Source organism: Telmatherina bonti, assembly GCF_933228915.1.
Source record: "Telmatherina bonti genome assembly, chromosome: 8".
In the NCBI taxonomy this organism is placed as follows: domain Eukaryota; kingdom Metazoa; phylum Chordata; class Actinopteri; order Atheriniformes; family Telmatherinidae; genus Telmatherina; species Telmatherina bonti.
The window spans coordinates 28,180,535-28,204,242 of NC_136626.1; the positions used below are offsets into that span (position 1 = coordinate 28,180,535).

At 38.9% G+C, this 23,708-nt stretch overlaps 1 protein-coding gene across 1 annotated transcript; it reads right to left on the minus strand.

The window, feature by feature from the left end:
* Positions 1-9,447: 9,447 nt before the first annotated feature.
* On the minus strand, positions 9,448-17,173 carry hapln4 (hyaluronan and proteoglycan link protein 4; the record flags this gene model as incomplete). The annotated part of the gene is made up of 7 exons (XM_079245677.1): positions 9,448-9,839; positions 11,487-11,673; positions 11,909-12,024; positions 12,146-12,318; positions 12,801-12,990; positions 14,834-14,966; positions 17,153-17,173. 7 exons carry the CDS (start codon positions 17,171-17,173, stop codon positions 9,448-9,450), a joined length of 1,212 nt encoding a protein of 403 aa, XP_079101803.1.
* Between the last annotated feature and the right edge of the window lie 6,535 nt (positions 17,174-23,708).

Sequence of the window (23,708 nt, forward strand, 5' to 3'; positions counted from 1 at the left end):
ACTAAGAGGTGCTGGGAGGAAATAAACTTGTAAATGGGTGAATATGGCTTGAAGTGTGAAAACACTTTGACCAATAAGCATGATTACATTCCTAAATCACACTGAAGCTGTGTAAGTGTATAATAAAGATCTTACTTCTGGCAAAACAATGATAGTAACTTATGGTTTATTTCTAGTTATTACACTGTTCCAACTATAACCAAGTACTTTTCGAATGGTAAAATAGCAGAAAGCCTGTGGGGATTCAGGTGTGTGTTCCCGTCCTTCTCTTCAGCCTTCTAATGTCATAAAGTAAATTTTTTTCTGTTGCTGTTGAGTATTGACACAGATACAGCATCACTTGTCAAGGCTTCATGAGCCTTGCAGGTCAATGTTAAACAGCATTTAGTGCATAATGGTCTGAAGTTTAGAACTGAAAAACATCTAGGCAATGGGTTTATGCATTGAGTAATGTGTCGTGTAAAGAAGCATTTGTTTTTCCTCGTCACCATTTTACAATAAAACTTATAAAAGAAATATGCAAACAGCAAAACATTTTAAGTAAATTTAAAATATGTATGAAATATTTATAAATATATATGTGGCAGATGAAAGAAGGCCACTCTAAACTTCTTTTAAAACTACAGTTAGGAGATAAGTACTGGAAGCACTGGAGGCTATATGTTAAGCCATCCAGGGTCAGTGTGCAATTTGCTTTGGCTCAGAAAAAGAAAGTTCTTTGTTATAGAAGAGTTTATATCTCAAAGACAAGCTTGGAACTTTAGTAACAAGTTCCTTTCCTGATGTTTCAAAGACTGATGCAGCATGAGAGTCAGCCTAGCAGAAAGCTTTGTCCTGTTTCTTGATATTTTCCTGATAGAGGAAGCAGAAAGGGAAAGAAAAGAGTCCTTCCTAATCCAGAACCACACAAAAATAATGTCAGATGTATTACTTTAGTCATTGGAAAGTACCCTTGAGTCAAATGGTGTGTTCAAGTCTTCATAAGAAGATGTAAGGTAAGTAAATTTTATTTATAAAGTACCTATCACAATAAAAATTACCAAATGGTTTACAAAGAGGTACAAGAAACAAGGTCAAGGTTAAGGTCAAATGCTGCACTGATGTTGAATAAGACTGGCACAGAGTCATCCTCACTGTCTGAGCAAACAAGCAAGCCATTTATAGCTTCAACCAAAACAGTTTTAGTACTATAATGTACTATAAAGCCAGACTGGAACTCTTTATAGGTAGATCTGCATCTGTAATTTCCCAAAACACCAGATTACAAGGGTTGGCTCTTTAAGTAACAGTTTAATTATTGCAATCTTAAAGGGTCTGTACACGGCCAGTTAGCAGAAAGAGCCTGATGTGATGGAGAACCAAGGAGTTGATAAGAGGTAGAAAAATTTTAAACCGAGTAGTTGGGATATATTCTACTACACATGTATATGATTAATAAGCCTTGATTGCTGGCATTAATTTAGTTAGACAAATAGAGAAGAAGAAACAGTGTAAGAAATATTAACTTGTGTTAACTCAGCTAACTTGAAGTGTTACTTAAACCGTTCCAAAAGTCTTGTTCTGAAAACAAAATTAAACAAATCACATCTGCCAGCAACATTTTTTATTTGATAAGTTATAAAAAATACACATACAGTGCGATTTATAAATGGGTACAAGTTTGATATGTTTTCAGGCAGGACTTTAAGCCAGGAGGTGAAGGTTTTAAGCCTGCATTTGGTCTTGAGTTCAGTCGGTAATGAGTTCCACAGCTTTGACCTTATATAAGAAAAGGCTGACTGAAGTTCTGCAGTGTGGAAGTTTACGGTTCTGATTGATGGATCCGCTGGTGACTCAGTTGCTTTTCTGTCTCTGGCTAACTGAGCTAAGTGGAGCTGGTGCTAAATGACTGATGCGTTTGAACATTAAACAGCAGGTTAAACAGGGGATTCTAATATCTAATCATATATTAATTTAGAAACAACTTGCTGTGTTCATTCAACGCTGAAACTTCAACTAGCTTTAAAGGTAGAAGTTTGGTCTCCTAACGTATGCCTTCTCTAGAAAGTTACTTCCATGAAAGAAAAAGTGCACACATACTGTGACGTTAACTGTGGGTGTCCTTTGTGACTGAGGTAAGATAAGGTTCACTAGTTTGTGCACTTCCACATCCATTCAGCTCCTTCCCTCCCCAGCAGAGCCACAATAGCCTGCTGACCGACCAATTTCTGCATGCCAGGCAGGGTCCAAGCCTTCTTGCAATTCCATGGCTTTCTGCATTTCAGATGCTTCTCTATCTCTACCAGCTTTCCTTCCTATTTTCTGCCCTAATTTCATTCCCACAAACCTCTTATTTCCCCACTAGCAGTATCTCCCTTCCACACTTCTTATTCTCTCTGCTGCTGCTTTCCCTGCCTCCTTTAAGTCACCGTCCTTTCCCTTGACTTTGTGTTTCTGCTGAGGCTGCCTCCTTTCCGTCACTTCTTCCTGACAGATATGAGAGCACAGACAGGCACACATCCATCCATCCATCCATCCATCCATCTGTCTAAGAGCTCATGTACACCAGCAGCACCTATACATTCAGACTGTTTCATTAACCCTGCTTTTCCTGGGTAGTTGCAGAAAGCCTGGTGTTCTCTATTGGTGTGTGAGAATGACAGTGTGTGTTACCATGGAAAGCAGCCAGTAAAGACCTGGAAGCTGGAAGGTTGTGGTAAAGCTAAAGCACACTTTTCTTTTCAGCGGTTATTCATAAATTAAAGAGCGAATTCTCCAATCTCTCATCCAAGGTGCACTTCATTAGATGGTTAACACTTTCATTTAACTCACTTCAGCCTGTTGCACGTGCCTCTCGCACTCAGCGAAACCTTTCACAGTTTGGACATTTACACATAACTACATTTAATGTATAATATCAGCTGCAGTTGCAGCAGTGTTCTGCAAAGGAATTATGCACAAAATGCATGAGGCATTATGGGAGATCCCTAAGAGAGCCTGGGTAAACTCTTTCACCCTTTTCCATGGGATACTGGTGTAAGGTGTTGCAGTTTGTGTTCATGCACAGTAACACTAAGGCCTAATTCAAGGTAAAACTTTGCTCCAGTGTGAATCATCACGATGCATGTCATTCCCTACGTTTACAGGGGAGTTTTAGTTCCTGTTTAATTCTGAATAAAAGTTAATTCCGCTTAAACTGATGAAAACACAAACTGATGAAAAATGACCATGTAAACACTTAATTTCTAATGCAAATTTCTATTCTGAATTAAACTTAATTCCAATGTAAGTGGCTTATTCGCATTTTAATTCCGAACTATTCAATTCCTCTGTCATGAAAACCTTAATTTCGCTTAAAGTTCATTCCGGTTGTTCTGCGCATGCTCATTAGCTTGTCCTGTCTTGATGACGCGCGTTGTTTTGTCTCCCGTGTCTTTCTTCTCCTTTTCAGCTGCTGCAAAAACTAAAGTAGTAGGCGCGTGTTGAGCTGGTAATTCAAAATTATAATTAAAATAGCAGTGAAACTGGTACTTATTATGTAGTTTTTACAAGTTATGACTGAAAAGACGAGAAGCAGGGAGCGAACTTTGTTTATTTCCTGAGTAAGTCAGCCTGAGTAAAGGAGATAATATTGTTAGCTTGAAAACTGAGTTATTTTTTCTTTTTTGTGTAGTTTAAAACCCTGAATTAGCAGGAAAAATGTATACTGATGTTTTTCATTTGTGTTGAATATGTTTTTGAACTTCTGTCATCTCCCTTTTTATCTGATTGTTATCATCATTTCTCAAACTTCAGCTTGTTTAAGTCAAGTAGAAAATACTGCAGAGTTGTGAAAAACCACCGTGTGTCTTTGCTCAAAAAAGAAAAGTTTTCTAAAGTTATTGGTGCAATCGGGCTCAAATGAGGATGCAAACCGGCCCATCTGGAAAAATCTCTTTTAGAGATTGAGGATCAGGCTGAGAGGAGCTGAACTGGGGATAAACAAATACTTTGACTTGTGGCTACATAAACTAAATAAAACCATTAAGTGGGCAGTCCACTATGAAGAAAACGTGCTGGAGGAAATGTCTGATATTCTGAACTCTGTATAAGAATCTATTTTCATTTTAACATTCTCCATGTTGTGAATCTGCAGCAGTCAGTGACAAACAGAGATTAGAGCAACACAAGGTGACTATGCAGCATTTTATACCAGATATATTAACATGGGAGACATAATCTTTTAAGTGTAACTAACAGCCTTAGATATAGTTGCATTTCACAGTCATGTTCTATTTTGGTGTCCTCCTAATCTCTTTCTTGACCCCCATGAAGTTGAGAAAAGATGCCAGTAGAATTTTTAGGGACATGGTTTTGACTGAATCTGCAGCTGTTTGATAATTATTTCCACATATATATATATATATATATATATATATATATATATATATATATATATATATATATATATACTATTCACAAAAAGTTAGGGATATTCAGCTTTTGGGTGACATTTCACAACAAGCCTAAAATGCATTCAAACCTGTACAGGTGAACTTAATGTGATCTTCTCTAAGCTTTCAAATGCACATGTCAGACTGTTAAATGTTTCAGTAAATTTTGCACAAGTTGCTGTTCTCTAACAAGGAGCTTAACGGCGAAAATCACGGCAGGTGTGTGATCCTTGAATTAACCAATAAATGTCCTGGTTCAATTAGAGCTGGTGTTTAAACAGTTGTCCTCATCATGCTGTTCACATTTTGACATCATGAGACCAAGACGACACCTAACAATGGAACAACAGTCCCTTGCCATTGCGATGCTTGTATATATATATATATATATATATATATATATATATATGTATATATATGTATATGTATATATATGTATATGTATATATATGTATATATATATATATATGTATATATGTATATATATATATATATATATATATATATATATATATATATATATATATATATATGTATGTATGTCTCATACGTATGTTTCATCTATATTTACATATATAGGGGGGGACAGGGAACTTTTCCAATCTTCAGTTGTCCTTTTGTGGTTTGTCGGTGTAAACCGTGCTCTTTGTTGACAGTAGCGGCACCCGGTTGTGGTCGCTTGCTGCTGTAGCCACATCTGTTTTAAGGATCAATATGTTGCGTGTGCAGAGATGGTGTTCTGCATACCTTGGTTAGTAACCACCAGTTTGCATCGGACTTCAAACTTCAATAAGGCATATCCATCCAGGAAACTGCTGCTATATTCTCTTTTTCTAAACCGTTTTCTGTAAACCAGATGGTGTTTGTGACAATCAGTAGAGCAAATCAGAAACTGAAATTGTCAGACCAGCCTGTCTGGCAGCAATGATCAAGCAACATTTAAAGTCACTTGAATCTCCCTTCTTCCTCATTCTGATGCTAAATCTGAGCATCAGGAAGGCTATTGACCACATCTACATGCCTAAATGAAAAAATTACTGCCACCTGATTGGCTGATGAGCTATGCATGGTAACAAACTACTGAATAGGCATAACTAAAAAAGAGGCTGGTGATTATGTGTGTCTGCATAACTTTAAATATTACATATTGTGCTATTATTAAGATTAGTAACTTAGAATAAATGGAAACAGTGACAAAGGTGTAAAGTAATGTTGCAGCCTGCTCACAATCATCTTCATGTTCTCACACAAATCCTATTTTGCATGACTGGATAAATATAAATTAGCATGACTTTGAAAGTTGTGGTTGGAAGGCATTATGGGACGCCCTTGATTGATTTTTTTTTTTACATAAAGGATTGTCCACTTTTTCTATGTTAGAGAAAGCACTGAAGGGAATTTCAGTCAGATATGAACCTAATAAAACCTTTTCATATAAAAAGCCAGACCCACTGAGCGGTTGCCAAATGAAGAGGTGCCGTCATTAAAGGTAGGAGGTGCTAAACATGCAACAGCTGGTAATGTCTGCCATGAAAAGATTTATGGGCTTGGTAATCGTGAGTTAGTAGAATCAGTTTGACAAGTTAGACAAGGCGTGTCGAGCAAAGATTTAAGGCTCAAACACAGATACCTGTGTGCTGAGTGAATGGCATGTGTAAGCCCTTCAAATTAATGTCTTTTCCCATTTTATCTCATTTATTCCATCATTATATTTGACCAGCACTGTTTCATTTTGCTGCTTGTCTCACTTTTTCATCCCTTTACCCCTTCCTCTGCCTCCATCTCAGGGCTTTTTGCAGGTCCTGACCCCTGTCAGGCTGATAAATGAGAGCTGTACCATCACTCTTTCTGCCACATTGTGTTGCAGTTCTCTCTTCTCGTAAGGTCACTTAATTTCATTCAAAGCTCAGATGAAAAGATTATACAGCGTTGTCATCTTCTAAGCAAACTCGCTGAAAGGACTCACTTTATGGCAGCGTTCTGCAGCAGCACTGTGTTCTTTCTTTCTTTACCTCACATGCTGAATGAGTTAAGTGACTGTTAATATGCTTTAATTAAGCTTTAACGTTGCTCCTCAAGAGGATTGAATTGTTGGGTTCACCATCTGCGGAGCATGTTGATTTGATTGTTGACTTGGTCTAATGTGTGGTGACGGTTGCTGTCGCTATTCTTTCAAACAAAAGCATACTGCATGTGTCTTGTTCCTGCTTGCCAAAGAGCTGGCAGCAAAAGGCGAGCATACTGTCCGCCTTCATTTTACGTAACAGGCAGTTTGCAGTTTTAATGTCTCGCACAGAGAATATCAAATAGTCTCACAATCCTGAATACCTATAAAAATATTAACTTCTTCCGTACTAACAAGTCATATTCAATACATTTTAAGTATGTAAGTAATTTTAAGTATAATATAAACTCTGGTTTTACTGGATGGGACCTGCATTGGAGCAAATCTCTAAATATGCAGCGATTTGTCTCTAGCGGTATTTATTTAATGCTGTTTGATTCATTGTGAACTTGACAGTAATACATGCTCCTGGTTGCCATGACAATGACATGGTTTGTTCCGTTGTGTTGGCAAAACACCAACATGCTCCCACTCAGAGCGTTCGCTGCTCAGATTCATTCACTGGCAAACACTCAAAATACATGAGTCAGAGCCACCTGCTCGCATAATTGATTTATAGCTATTAGTAATGGCAATTAAAGCAAAGATGCCCCAAGGCACACTTATCTCAAGTCTCAATTCATACATGACATTGTGTATCATGTAACTAAACAATAAAACTCAAGTTTTTCAACGGCAGCAGCTGAGGTCAAAAGTTCACGACCGCGCTGCTTTGATTTGTTCTGGAAACAGCTGAGTAAGCAGAGGCAGATCTGCCTCTTTGTTGATCCTCAGATGTTTTTCTTCTAGTGTGCATCTAGTTCTTTTTATGTGAAATGTTTTATTGACCGCTGCATGGATTTGGAAAAGTTGTGCCGTATATGTTCCAAATTCCCACAGAACATATTCTGTGAGGATCCCCAGACTTTTGTTTCAGAACCTCCAGCAACTGTTTAATTTCACTTCTTTCATGAAACATCTCAACTTCTTCCATCTCCATGTAATGGCTGTGAAGAAGTCTGGGTTTCTCTGCTTAGGCTACTCCGCTCAATCTGACCCCAAATAAGAGGTGGTAAATTGATGGATGAAAGATCTGGACCATTGGTAATGGATTAAAATAAAATGAAGCATAGTCATGTTAGTCAGAATATATCATAACAGTGAAGACTGAAATTGAAATAATACAAAATTATGATCGAATTCATTGTTTTAATGTTTAAAATGTCTAAAAAATAATTTTGTACTGCATGTCCTATTGTAGTGCTCTTTGAGTATATGGAGTCTTCTTAGGTCCATGCAATGTAAATGTCATCATAGTGCTGACATGTATGTTTATTTCCAATGGCCTTGCAAGACCATCAACTTTGCGTGCATGTGTGTGTTTTTTGTAACTGTAAAAATATGTTTGCTCTGTTTGAGTCCAAGACCAGCTTTCCCAAAGGTACATTCAAGTATAATTGTACAATCTTGAATCGTATCATATTGTTTCATATCGTATCACATATATTCTCAGCAAGGTTCTCTGTAGACCAGTAAATGCCAATCTATTGAGCATGTTCGCATCACTTCCTCTCAGAAGATGTGCAAAAGACACCGTAGTGGGAATAGTTTTAAGTCAGTGTTGGCTGCATTTGGATGTCTTTACTTTTTAACTTCACATTCACATAAGCAATGACTCCATTGTTGCCATAATGTCCTCATGCACTTTGTTGTAACCAATATTTGTTTTTTTAAAAGTCTTTTTTTAGTTTGAAATAAAATTATTATTATTATGCACTTTATCTGTTACTAGAAGATTCCACTGGGGGGCATACCAGCAAACTGCACTGCATTTGAACAGGGACAAAGATGATAAATAGGGTTGGTATTTGAATAGTAGTAGTTGTGGTATTATAGGTGGTATTTGAGCCCCTTTAATCAAGAAAATCAAGTATATTATTACATCTGCCCCAATTTTGGCTCATCTGCTGATCTGCATATTGCATCTTGTATGTGCTTCACATCTATTTCTCAACCAAGCTGCGAAACTCACAGAAAAGATGCACAAAAAACACATGCTCAAATAAACAACTCTGAGACTTTTATTTCTCAAAAAACATCCATCCATCCATCCATCGCATAGCTGCAAACCTACTTTGTAATAACTGTTGATGGTGTAGTTGGTGCCTCTAAAAGTGTCGAAGTTCAGTATGTAAAGCATTGTGACTTGGTATGTTTTGCTTAATTCAGCCCCAGCAACTACTCTCAGCCGAACAACACATGCATGCTGAACTAAAACGCTGCCATTAAATGTACTGCATTTAAAGTGCAACGACTTAAGAGCTAGTGCAATATTTATTTCTTGGCCTGCTTAGAGCTAATCTGGCAATCCTGGCCTGCTAAGATTGCCAGATCTTGGTAGACACACACATTTAGTATAAGAGCTGCTGAACAAGTATGACACACAGACATACAAAGTCACATTCAAAACTTACAGGGCGTCTTGACTTTTTTCCCCATACAGTCATGCATATCATATTATGTTGCCTCACTTAATAATTCATGTTTTCATCCTGGCACAAGGATGCTGGCTCAGGCTTGGGATCAGAGCTCATGCGTCACAGCAGATGCTAAGATATCATTCACACACATGTAAACAGGAATATTAATGGCAGGCTCCCTGATCTGATGCATGCTTGAGTGACGATCAAGCTGCTTTTAAATCTAAACATTTCCATGGGACTGATATGTTTTAACACACTGTTTAGACTGAAGACAAGAGGAAAGTAATCCTAATAAAGATGTCAACATCTCTCTCTTTGACAAATCTGTAGATGTGTATCTTGTCTGTGGGTATTTTACTCTAAAAGCGATGGATTAGGTTTGTCTGCAAGGCGATACTTGCAGTGAAATCTAAAATTGCATCATCCTCCTTCGCTCAGTTCTACCACTTTAAATCACCCTTGTGGTATTCACGGAGATGCTGTTGCTGCTTTTCCAACTAGTATATCTATCTGTAGGGCTTTTTGTGACTTTAATACCACCTGCTATTTCATCCTTGTTCTTGCGGAAGCAATAGACCCCATAAAGGCGGAATTTTTTGTCAGGGAAGCCCAGGTGTCGGACTCCTGGCTGGGATCCTCCACAACGAGCGCGAGGGTTAACAATGGGGTACCGGATGCTGCCATCTTCCAGCCAACCAGCTTCGCAGCGATCCAGAAGCTGAAACTTCCATGCTGCATACAGCTGACCAACTTTGGCCACCACTGACCCATCTCGAATGCATGCCTTCGCTGCCTCGGCGTAGTTGACTTTCTTGAAGCGCTTGAGGAAGTAAACCTTGCCTGCAGGTAATTGAAGAAAAAGAAAGGAGTTCTACTGAGCATGTAAAAGTGTCGATGGAAAAGTCATGAAAGTGTGAGGAAAGAGAGTGGAAGTCCTCAGAGAGGCTGTGCCCTGAGGCCAGATATTGTTTTTCTGGTCTTTGTGTCAGCTTGTGTTCAGAATATCAAATCAAATCTATCAGCTGCCCGGGCTGCAGCTCGAAATCAAAAAGAAAATCAAAAAGGCAATACAGTGTCAGAAGATAAACTGTAACTCAAAATAACTCAAAAAGCTTTGTTTTTTTTTGCTCTCATCTCGTCTCCAAGGAGTCCTGATAATATTAAAGGATCTGGCTTGTTTGAGCAGAGACCCAACCAGAAAAACCTTTTGTTAAAAAAATAAAAAAATAAAAACTTTTCTAACCTTTCTAACCAAAACTAAAAGTTAGTTCCCCTCAAAAGCAGCATATGAAAATCATGTCAGTAACCACATGTTTGCACTTGACTCAGCTATTGATTTTACGCTTACTTCTGTGACTTGTGACCATTAGAGAAGCAGAATATTGTCTTATATTTCCCCGGGGGACGCTCAGCAAAAGCCTTCCAGCTGGACTGAGGTATAGTAGCGGTCAACAGACTGTCTGCAGTAATTAACACACAAGGGAAGCAAGGAGCAGTTGAGGAAGGTTTTTGTTAAAACTACTTTTCTCTCACTGAGCCAGGTGTTCTGTTGGTAACGTAACAATTTATTCAATAAGATGCTGAGTACTGTCTCTTTTTGGCTTCATGGTTTGTAGAATGCATAATTTGAATTTTTTTTTTCTAATTTTAATGAGAAAAATGCAGATTTTAGGTATTAAATATCCAAATTAGAAATCACTCACTAATGTGGCCTCTGTTTTGGAGGGAGAATAAAATCTTCCCTCCTGTATTATCCCTAAGGTATTAGCCATTAGCCTGTTCCTCAGTAAGACAATTCTGGTAAAAATCCTCTCATAAAATGATCTTTTTTCTTATCATATAAGTCATAAGCACAATGATTTTGATGAATTTGACACCTGTGTTAATTTTCTTATTGAACTCTGCACTAAATAAGTAAAATAACTAAAATAGCAATCATTCTGATAACAATCAGCATTTTTACATTAGAAATATCTACCACCAACTTACATATTTCATCCTCTTCTTTTCGTATATGCAGACCGTGTCACATTTTCTTTGCCCCCAGGATGGTAACAGAACTTTAATGGAGTAAAAACGAGCCCTGCCTCCTACTTTCCCAAGTTTCTACAGGCTGATGAACCTGAAGGTGGCGTGTGCAGACTCTCTGTGGGAACGTGATGTAAATCAAAGGACTGGGAGATGAAAGGCAATGCTGGGCACCCGGAGGACACTGTGGTCCTTGCAGGACTGAGTCTAAATAGTCTGATTTAAATCCAGCGGCCTTAGGCCTGCAAAATAACAGGCAGAGATCAGAGAACTTGGTTTCATTCCCCTGTCGTCAAACACCCCAGATACATCCTCTTACGATGCAGAAGCAAAACAAAGCAAAGTAAATTTCTGCCAATGCTTTGCTTTCCTCCAGTCATCCAGTCACTTAGATGCTGAATGTTAGTTTGGTCGTTTGTATCAACTAGTATGACAACAGAGAACGTTAATTTTTCTCACCATTGAGCTTGGAAGTGAAGCAGAAGGCATCGTAGCGTTCATCCTCCTTGTGCCTGTAGCCATAGTTACGAACACCAGCTGGAGTGTCCTTCCGGCCGCACTGATCTCTGGGATGAGCGATGGGGTACTGGACTGAGCCGTCCTCTAACCACCCAGCATTACACCAGTCCAGTCCATCCAGCCAGGCCTGTGGAAGAAGACCATGTGAAGGTTTGTGAGTAAATTTTAAAGAATAAATATGAAAAATAGTGAAGAATTCACTTTATCTTCCATAACCTGCTTATAGTTTTATACATTCACTTCTGCTTGAGTACCTATTGCACAATTTCAGATGCAAAATTAGGAACACCTTGATGAATGCCCAACAGATAAATGTACAAAGAACTACTACCCATACCTGGTGTAAAAGTAGATGAACTCACTTTGTGCAGTTGAGAGTGAGAAGCCAGAATGGCATCCTGGTGTTTGCAGGCATCCTCCGCCTGGTGATAGTTGAGTTTATAACGTCCATCATGGGGGTAGTAGGGAAAAACCACTCCTGCAGGTGACAGAAACAGGCCTGTTGAATGTGAGGCTGTAAGGTTCTGAGTTTTATTGAACTGAAGACTTAATATGTTAAAGTACGTTAGAGTTCGTTCATCATGAAGCGGTCTCCTGACCTTCTAAGTCAAGGTTGACAAATCCTGTATCATCCTCCATGTCATTAGTGACTTCACACTCATAGCGTCCGTAGTCCTCCAGTGTGACATTTTGAATGATAACTGAGGCATCTCCTGGTCCTGCTTGCTCCAAAAACACACGCCCTCGGTACGAGCCAAACACACGCTGCTGCCTGCAGACATTTAACAGACATATAGTCCCCATAGATCAGGGGTGGGCAACTCCTGTCCTTAAGGGCTGCAGTTCTACCTGATGAAACACACCTAAACACCTGTCAGACTTAATAAGCAAACATGTGCCAAGCTTAAAGTCAAACTCTCCACAAGTTTGCTAATTTTTCACTGATTTGAGTCAAGTGTGTTGCAGCAGGGAAACTCCAAAGAGTTGCAGGACTGCGGCCCTCGAGGACCGGAGTTGCCCACCCCTACTTTAGATGCTTGATTGGTGAAAGCAGTAACTAAGCTCTGCCAGCACAAACTCTGCATGGCACATTTTATTTTATAGATTCACAAAAGGGTGAGGACATTATTTTAGAAAGAGTAAAATATAATATTCAGCAGTCACAACAAATGAACCTCATAATTATATAATGTTTGTTGTGGTTCCACAATAAAAGCATGAGAAGCATTGAAAAAATAAGGATGCAGAATTTACTTTCCAAGTGCCACAAAGACGTCCACAAACTGCAGAGCGTCAGTCACTTTGGTCCATTTAATCCGAATGCGATTGGGATCGGTGTTCTCTGGCTCGTGATGGAATCTGCAGGGCAGAGTGATGGAGCCACCCCGGTGTGTCACCACCTTACCAGGTGCTGTCTGCACAATCACAGCTCCAGTGTCATCCTCTTAAGGGAGGGAAAAGAAAAAAGGGAGGCTCGACATGCAACATTTACTTAGTAAGACAGAGAAAACACCTCCTTTTGATAAAGTGAATATCAGATTTGTGTTTTTTTTATTGACATTACCTGCAGTTCTTACCCTTATTCTACATCGAGTGTTGAACACGGGTAGATATATAGAGGGAAGCTCTTTGAAATCATCAGATATATGCACTTACATCTGTGCAGTGCTTTTTTAAATCACCTTTAACATTTCCAGTGATTGTAACTGATAAAAAGATCAATAAATAAAACTCTGTGAGACACATCAAAGAAACTGCTGCAAAGCGTGGTCACATCGCTTACTTGTGCTGTCACACCGGTGGCCCCCAAATAATCCAGCGTATGAACAATGACAAATATCTTCTTTTTCCATCAAAAGGTCTAGCACACAGAAAACACCCACTTCTTCCTCGTTCTAACATCAGATTATTCATTCTGAAATCTAAACTCACCCTCTGCAATAATTCACCAAAAATGATGTAACACTAGCTATTCTTGCAAATGGACAATGGCAAGCTCAAATTTACGTGTTTGTCACACATTTGCTTGAGAGTGGCATATAAACATTTAATGAGCAGCTGCATGAGGCTTTTCTGCAATGCTGTGACCAGATGATAGCACCTACAATTATCTGTCAGCCAGCAATTAGTCCCTGCACTACTTACTGCCCCCTGAAAATGTATTTGTCAGCCATGAAATCATAAAGTGGTGTTTAATCACCCCTTCATCACATTATTCTCAACACAAAAGTTGGACTGCTTTGTCAAGCTATGTGTACACTGTGCTGTGTGTCTGGCTGATGGAAGTGATATGGTTGCCACATGTTTCTTGTTCTCGGGGGCAAAGGGGGTGGGGGGGGGGTTGCCTCCTGTCAATTTATTTTCTCCCTTTATCATAATCCAGATTTACAGGAAAATAATGCAGGAAAGATTTTGGAAATACGGGTAAAAAAAATTTTTTTAAATTTTTTTTTAAAAAACAGTTTCCCGGTCAAAACAGAATACTTGACAGGGCTTCAACCGCTGAGTCGTTGGTATAACATGCAGAATAGGGACGATATTTTCTGAATTAAGCTAATCTTTCCTAATTTATGGGAAATACATCCTTCTGTATTAGCTATTTATGTGCACTATGTCAGACTTTGGCAAGATCTTTGTTGATGTTTTTACTAAACTTGTGTTAATACAAAACTGGGTTTTTTTTGGGGTTTTTTTGGGGGGGGGGGGTATAGAGACAAACACAATTGTCTTTTTTTTAACTATACTACAGTTGTTTGAAGTAATAATATGAAGTAGTATTTTACATTATGGTTATTTTGATCTGTTTTAAGAATTTAGATGGTTTAGCTTATTTTCAAATGATTACATTTGGTTTTTGGTTACATTCAAAGGGCGGCAGAACTCTTCAACAAATTTGTATAAAAGAACAAACGTATCTCGTTTAGTCTCAGATGATTAAAATCAGCGTCCTCTTTAAGTCAGTAGTTTAAATTTTACATCTTTCTCAGGTAATGAAATGTTTGGAGTTTGGATTTTAACTGTATAACAGGTCTTTCAGTTGTAACAATATCAGTGCTTTGCTTAGACCCTTAAAATACCCATAATAGCTTAAAAATGTTATGAAAATCTACATGCTTTTGTAAGTAAACAAGTCTCTGGTGATCCAGCGAGCCAAATTAAATGCCCAGCTGTCAGAAACGCTACTGTTACGAAAAAAAGTACTTCATCAAAAAGAATGTGCTGCATGCCTTTGAGCATTCACCTTCACCTTCTCATCAGTTCAACATGAAAGATCAGGGAGTCCTCACCGAGAACATGCACCACTTTTCTCCTTCCCTTTTCTGTGTTCACAGGCAGAGAAGACACTGAGAGGGCAGAGATCAAGACGAACACCACCAAGGACAATCCAGCAGAGATCGGAGGATGAAGCTGCTTTCCAAACTGCAGGAAAGGATGAAGACAGAACTTTAGGTGACGCTAAAACCCACATTTTAGTGTTAACGTGCATTAAAGCTGATGAGAAGGAAAAGGCTGCAGACCACTGATTATTGATAAGTAGAGTTGACGCTGCTGGATTTTATGGGAGCTACGCTTTAAAATAAGGAAGCTACTGCATGTAAATCAGTTTCAACATGTTAGCTGTGCAGTATGGAAATAGCAGATAAAATTGCACTTAAAGCTGTGTTGGTACTCTGCTTTTAAAACTGTAGTGAAAAATATCAGGAGAAAGACCAGAAAGCATTTAGACAGTTTTGGAAGGACGCAGGTTTGTAAAGGATATTAAACATTAGAAATGCCTGATATTATTAGCAGACATCAACATTAAAATGGAATGTCGGAAATTCTTGGTAACAGTTTTCACTTTTTTAATGACGCCATGTTCAAACATGCACATATTATACATCTAACTCTTCAGCTAAGTCTCATCTAACGCAACATATAAAAAATATGAGGTGTCATGTATACTTTTCCATATATTTTTTTGGCAAAACTCGCTCCAAAAATATTGGTATTGGTTGATATCTGTATCGGAAAATTAAGAGTTGGACAAAATCGGTTTATCGGAATCGGGTTTTAAAAAAAAAAAAAAAAAAGTCAATATCAAACATCCCTAACAAACAGGATAAAAAAAACAAACTGAAACTTGAACTTGTGATAGCTTTGAAGGCACACAGAATTGAAGATAAGAACCATGACAATGGAAGACCTGCATTGTCTTCATGAGCCTGTGTGATTATTTGATTCAGTGTTTAAGCTTCTTGCAACTAAAAAGTCTACAGATGTACACTGACATTGTGATTAATAGTGCCCTTTGGCAAGAATTCTATAAGAGACAACTTCACAGTAAAATAGTCAATGTGTATTTAATGTACAGAGCTCTAGAGTTTCATATAACTCAGTATGACTCAGCATGTGACCCCGGTGATGGTGCATCATGTAAATCCATTGTTAACTATGTGGGGATCCTTCTGCAAAACGTAACTGTTGACACATATTTACATCCATTCATCTCTCTTCATTGTAAATAAACACAAGTCCCCATAACAACAACAGAAAGGAGTCAAGTGAGGATGCTGACACTGCATCACTGGGGTTCTGCATTATCAGCGTCACCAATGAATAATTAGCTCTTATGATACAGCATTGCAACATCAAGAGTCTCACCATGAATTCAGGCTCAACTGAAGCTAAGACAATAAAAGCAGCTAGTTTACATGCACATTGCACTCTAAACAGCTCTACAATGCATCATTTCTCTCAAGGTTAGTGATTATCCCTGCAGGTGCACAGTCATGTCTAACAGAGAACTGCAGAGCACAGCCATACTAACAGAGCGCAGAAGTCAGCTAAACTTACCATGACTATGACAACGGGACGAGAAGCAGATGTTCCACTGTGGAGCGTTTTAGTCCTCAGCCAGGGTTAAACGTAGTTCTGCAGCAGCAGTCACCTCCCCCCCCCCCCCCCCCCCTCCTCCATCTCTGCTCTCTCATACTGCAGGAGAAACCACTGGTGTTTGACTCCCGCAGTGCTCCAGTGACGCAGCAGTTATTTGACTGTTCACTGTGTGCATGTGTGTGGATGAGTTTGTGAGCTACTGTGCTGATTCCCATCAGTGTTGTGTAGTACCATTTTATTCATATTTAATTAAATGCATCCAAACATTTAGCTGAACGACTGAAGAAGAGCAAAGCAATGAGGAAATGACTTCAGATGTGTTTGTCTTTGAGTTACAATCAAACCTTTTGATTCAGCATTGATTATTTTATATAGTGTCATAACTTGCTGATCTTGGAAGCAGAATGCATGCATACAGCGGCATCTCTCAAAGGCTGAAACCCCTGTGAGAGAAAGAAGGTCCACTATTTTCCATTCTTTTAAAACATTTACAAAACAAAAAAGGTATCGTTTCCGTTTTGTGCAGTTTTACAGTGAGGACGTCTGGTTGCTGGAACAGTGGAGGTCAGTCTAAGATATGTTTACAGAAAACCTGATTTTAAAGACAAAGAAATTATAGTCCCAGTTAAATGGGAAAATATCATCTGGGGGACTTAGACCTGTGATTCTCAACTTAATTTCCCTATGGACCCCTCCCATCGACAGCCGAAAGGTCATGAATGCCTTACCCACCCCCTTGTTGAGACCATGCTTGCTTTCATTCTTTCATTTATTTCTTCTCAATATAAATTATGCATTCTGTCAGAGTCCTCTCCTTAAAAACAACAGTTCTGGTAATTACCAAGATATAGCCTTATATTTTGTGTTATTGTCGTTGTTGACAAAATAAAGACAACTCATCTGCACCGTGGCATTTCTCAGACATGCCTTTAAGGAAATGGTGCAACGTTAGTGTTTTAGGGCTCCCAAAAAAAAAAAAACTTGTAACAAATGAATGAAACACCATGAAGGCTGCGTGGACACGGCCTTCATTTAAATTACGCTGGCTATGAACAGTCGATGCCTTGGGAACCTCGTTTGGGGTAGAAGAATGTCAGATGGGAAGTTACTGTACTAGACTATGGCGTACTGGTCTCTTGTCACACCTACAACCGACATGACCCTCTCGCTGTCTGTAAACCTACATAGCACAGACATTTAAACAAATCTGTACCCTCATCAGAAATTCAGTTTCTGCAGATAAACAAGCTTGATGATATTAAACTTTACATTTCTGGCTGTAGGCAAAGGTATTAAATGTAACAGGAAGTGAGGAAAACAGTGAACGCAGTCTGCTGGCCTGTCCAGTGCATTAATAATAGCAGTTTGTGTTTGTGCAGCCTCACTAAGCACACTCCCCGTGTGCAGTCAGGAATACTGGAGATTCCTAAAACCTGTAGGAGTTTCAATTTCAGGTGGAACTAAATTAAAGGAAACTACTTATTTGAAATTGCCTGTTGAATCTAGAATAGAATTTAAAATCCTTCTCCTTACATATGAAGCCCTCCACAACCAGGCACCACTATATATCAAAGACCTCATAGTTCCTTATATACCAAGCAGAGTACTTCGTTCGCAGACTGCAGGCTTACTTGTGGTTCCTAGAGTCTCAAAGAGCCGAGCAGTGTTGCATCATTAACATGTATGTCTCCTGTCTCAGCAGGTCTCCCTGGCCGGGAGTAGCAGTTCCTGTTGTCTGTTGTCTTTCTGTCCTCTTCCCCCCACACAGCAGAGGCAGATGGCTGCCTGTCCTGAGCCGGGTTCTGCCGGAGGTTTCCTTCCTGTTAAAAGGGAGTTTTTTCCTTCCCACTGTTGCCAGTGTGCTTGCTCAGGATGGGAGATTGAGTTGAGTCCAACTCAATCTGTTGGTTTCCTTATATAGGCTGTTATGAATTGGCCTTCATTATGTTTTCCTCTCTGTCTGTAAAGCGTCTTGAGATGGCATTGCCGTGATTTGACGCTATATAAATAAAGTTGAATTGAATTGAAAATGTTTATTTAAAAAATGGGTGGAAAAACATTTGAAAGTTGAATCAAATTAATGTCACACTGCAGTCATCACCAATACTTACAGCAGATATTTCTTCACAGAGGCTATGCAGTATTTATACTTACAAAGTTTGTACAAGATATTAAACACATTCAGAGGAAAAATGTATATTTTTATGTGGGATTTTACTGTGCTGAATATTGTTATTAAAAATCTTCTTACAGCATACTTTGCCTTTCTTGTGGAATGTCTGGATGAATAGCGACACTGTCTTTGATTCATGGGTTCTATCCTGGTACTCCTGCTTTGTCCACAATGTATTAAACCTAATTAGGCAAATTTAAATGATAATCAGGTGAAATCCTCCGTCTGTTCAGTAAGATAATTATATTTGGTAGGAATTCCTAAATTATGGAAATATATCAGGCAAGTGAGAAATATCTTAAATACAGTTGTAAAATAAACTCATTTGGCATGCGTTAAGAAAATCATCAGGTAAACCAACCCGTTAGTTTCTTTTCAGCGTTGTTTCTCACTTTAAGAAAAGAGATCTTTAAAAAAAAAATATATATATATTCTTCTTAAATTAAGAACCGCCTTTTATTGTTAAAGCTCTGCTTCAAAACAAGCGTCGACGGGCTGGTTTTGTTTTTTGTTTTCAACTTGATAAGGGGCTTGAAATAAATGTTTTAAAGCTTGATTCAATATATTTTTCACTTGTCTGAACTTAATATGCATGTAAAATAACCAGCTTTAAGTTTAAGACATCAAGCTAGAAAAAATGTATGTATAGTCTCAGAACAAGAGTAACAGTCTCACACATTCTGCCTTTGTCAAGTATATTACACTCAAAATAAGATCATAAAGATGTTTTTTGCAGGATATGTCGACTTGGTTAGATAGAAAGTTTTTGCAGTGTTAACCTAAAATGATGTAATGACAAGATAAACAACTCTGTGTTGGTCATGCAATGGACGAGCTTCATACAAGCTGGGATACACACCACCCTTCCTGTCACCCTGACCCTAACCTGGTAAAGAAAACGAATGGATGTTATTGATGCTGTCACCCAATTGGTGATCGACTGAAAATCTGTGTTGGAAAAAATGATTGCAGTGCTTATTAATATATTTGACACCATTAATTAATTGCTCTCCACAGCCATCAGTGTGATTTGAGATTTACACCCCATCATTGGTAGACTGACTAAAATAAGGCCAAAAAGGAGAATACCTTTTAAAGCCATTAAGATCCCATCTTAGCTAGGATGAGTTTATCATGAGTTTGGTTATTCCTTTAATGAAAAAAAGAAAAAAAAAAAAAAAAAAGGGAAAACATTTATTCTATTAAAGACAAAAGACATGCTTCTTTATCACCTTGTCTTTATCGGGTAACTTTGTCTCCAGGTTGTTAAATTCAGCAGCAGAGAAGCATATCTGCTGCAGACCTGCACACTTTTTCCTCTTCATCTACTTTCTAATAGAATAAATAAGTACAGCACAGACTCACTGATGCCCTGACACCAAAGCTTCTCCTCAGCTGCACATGGTTATAAATGCATTGCTTCTACAACAATTCTGCATGACCATAAGATGTGAGAAGACCTTGAGTTGTTGTCAGCTCAAGGTCCCAATGAGCGGAGGCAGGAATTGTTCTGATGGCTGCGTCTTTACACACTGTGCAGCTGGGGTTCTTGTTTGTTTCTTCCCGAAGACAGAACGCAGCCTGTTAACTAACGTGCACCTTCTACAGTTAATGCAGTCGTGTGTGGCATCTCCCCACCAGATTACTGCAGCCCCATCAGCATGTAATGCTGGAAATGATTTCAAAAGAAACTGAAAAAAAATCTGAGTCTTTGCTGAAGTGATAAATTTAAGGTTTTTGAAAGTTTTATGGCTGAATTGAACAGCTGGCTGCTTTCAAAGGCTTTAACACACCATTGTAGGGGGTAACTTGACATCCTCTTTCATGATGTATAGGCTACCGGTGAAATTTGCCTTGCATGCATAGGAATTAAACAAGACTTTTCCATTAGAGACGCTCCAGTTTGCAGCGTGAATCAAAGAAGGAAAACTAAAATTCCACATATCTGTTAAAGCAAAGAACACATGTTTTCAGTACCAGCATCTTATGTGTTCATGTTGTCCAAATGTCCCTGAATGCAACCAAAAGCTCCCCTTGTCTTTTCATCCAGGAATTGAAAAGGCATTTATTTTTATTAGAAAGTGGTAACTCACCACTAATGCTTCCATTTATACAGCTTGTATTGTTTGCTTGTGTTTTAAACAGCCTCTGCTGCTCCGTAGCTCTCTGTGGTTTGTCTGCACAGCCGGACGGACATCTGCAGCAGAGCTCCCCTGTGACTCCCATTATGGGATTACAGAGCAGTTTGGAATTGGCCACATTTTGATTTAAAGCCTCTGTCACACACTCAGAATGCACTGGTTGCATGTGCACGCAGGAGCACCACCACAAAAGAGCTGCTGTGGGAGAGTGAATTAAATGAGTCTGCCTATCTGTTGGCCTACTGCTCAGCAAACTACGAGGGATAATTACTTATGAGTGGGCTGCTGTTATTGATGGGGCAGGGATGGAGTGAAGTGTTTCACTGCTGTTCTTAAATACTTAATCTGGCCGCATTTATCTCAGCCAGCAACACATCGTCACTCTAAGAAACCCTAGTTTCTGAAACGCATTTAGCAGATGAACTTGGTAAAAATATCAGAAATAATAAGTCATTCATTCTATGTCTTTCTGAAAACACAAAAGTGAGAGCTGCTGTGGACCATTTAATGGGCCATATAAATGAACCAAGCACACAGCAGCATTCATCACATGAAACAAACAGGAAAAAAAAGGATCAAGAAACAGAAGAGTGATAAAATACTGGCAATGGAGATATCCAGGATCAAACAGAATGGAAAATGGCAAAGACATGCATTGCTTTTCTGTTTAAAATGAAAAGAAGGGCTTTCTTTTCTAAAAAAAAAAAAAAATGAGCTGGGCTGGCAGCAGGCAGCGGTTGTGTTTGTGCTCGCCATAAAGTGAGGGACTGAGTGACAAGGACTGCTGTTGGAGCGTACATCACCGCATGCAGCACATCTTACCCCCCAGCACCATGTGGCGGTTAATGATGGGTGTGAAATGATGAACATGTTTTAAGCGGTCAAGTCTCTCTGTTTTGATCACTAATACCCCCACAAATATATTTCAAATCAAGTTACGCTATATAGCCAAGAGTTTTCTCATCTGTCTCTGCATGCATATGAACTTAAGTGACATCCCATTCTTTAACCATATGGTCTAATATGATGTTGGCCCACCCTTTGAAGTTATAACAGCTTCAGGTTTTCTCTGAAAAATTTCCACAAAGTTCAGGAGTGTGTTTATGGGAAGTTTTTACCTTTTTTCCAGAAGCACATTTGTGAGGTCTGTGGGGTAGTGTGTCCAAGGTTGAAGAAGATTAGACGTAGATAGGATCAGCAGTCCTGGGATTTCCTTAAAGATAAACGTTTTATTTCCCAAAAGTTGTCCATCGTACAGTTTCAAAGATCTATGAGCAATCAGTCACCAGTTTGACATCTTTTTCCCTCACTCTCCCTCCTCGTGAGCTCCCAAAACTGACTACTTATAAACCCCATTAGACACACACCTGATTTGATTTAGCTTAAACCATTTCCCCATATCACTATACCCAGCAACATTTCTACACCAACATTAATAAACAAACCAAATTCCTACACAAACAAAAATACACAAGCGAAATACCAGTTCTAATACATTATTTCAAATAAGCCCACACTTAAAGAAATTACAGAAGAGGAAATCCTCCACTTGGTTTCTCCCAATCAACTAATCTAGGAAGTCACTCACACCTGCAATGAGGAAGTGCTTTGTTGGCCATTCCCCAACACCGATCCTGCAAGGTGGAGTTAAACAAAGAATAATGTTAAATGGTAACACAATGAAAAATGCAACACAATGCAAACACTAACAACTCGGGATAGTAAGTGCAGCATGGTTACCTGGCAACAGAAATAATAGAATCAAGTTAAAGGGACAAATATGAGAAAAGGTAAATGTTAGGGACAAGTGGTGAACAATTACAATCTCACCCACTTTGTCACAAGGTCATGCACTGATGTTGAACAAGGAGACCTAGCTTGCAGTCTTCACTCTTAATTTACACCAAAGGTGTTCTGTTCTGTGGAGGTCAAGACCCTCTGCAGGTCCGTCAAGTTCTTACCAAGCAGCAACATTCAATTCAGCTCTTCAGAAACCTATGGGTGATGTCACAGAGGATCCATCCAGCTCTTATATACAGTCTATGGTTCGTGTAGCTGCTATCGATGGCACAGTTGAAGTTATTTAATCATTTGAGTTATATTACATTATACATTTGTTAAGAAGACTTTTCTGTTGTTCCAATCATAATTGTATTAAAGCCGCTTAACGAACCGTTTCATATCTAAGATGGAACCAACAAGCTCTTCAAGCAGCGACAAGGGGCTGCTGGAGATCCCGTCAAAGACAATAAGAATGTTAAAATGGAAATAACCACTCGGGACTCATGCACCAGGAAGATTTTATTTAACCCCCTTTTAACCCTCCTTTTTATTTAATAATAAGGTATGTCAGCTCGTGTTTATTTTTCTTTATTTTTCATGTAGATGCTAATGTGTTAGCTGTATTTACAGGACACTTGACCTGTTGTGTTTTTGAAGCATGATTGATATGTTAGCCTGTCATGTAATATATTTATATCATATATTGTATATTTTTTGTGTTTATATATTTTTTTGTATATTTTATGCAGTTCTCACGGTGTGGTTGACGGCACGTGTGTGCAAATAAATGCCTGTAACTCAAGAACGCCTTGTGTCCATAATTAAATCTCAGGGGTGTTACAGTTCTTACACACCAAACTGGCTCATCCATGTCTTAATGGACCTTGCTGTGTGTCTTGGTGTGCACTCAGTTTGGAACAGGCAGGAACCATTCCCAAACTGTTCCCATAGGAACAGTTTGATACATGGAAATGTCCAAAACCTCTTAGTATACATAAAGCCTTCTGACTTCCTTTCGCTGGAACTCAGGGCCAAGCCTAGTTTCTGAAGAACATCCTCACTCCATAATACCCCTCCATGAAGCTTCACACTTGGCGGGTTTCACTCCACTGCATCCAACGCTTTGCATTGCACTTTGTAGTGTACGGCTCATATGCAGCAGCTCAGCAAAAAGCTCCAACCATGGAG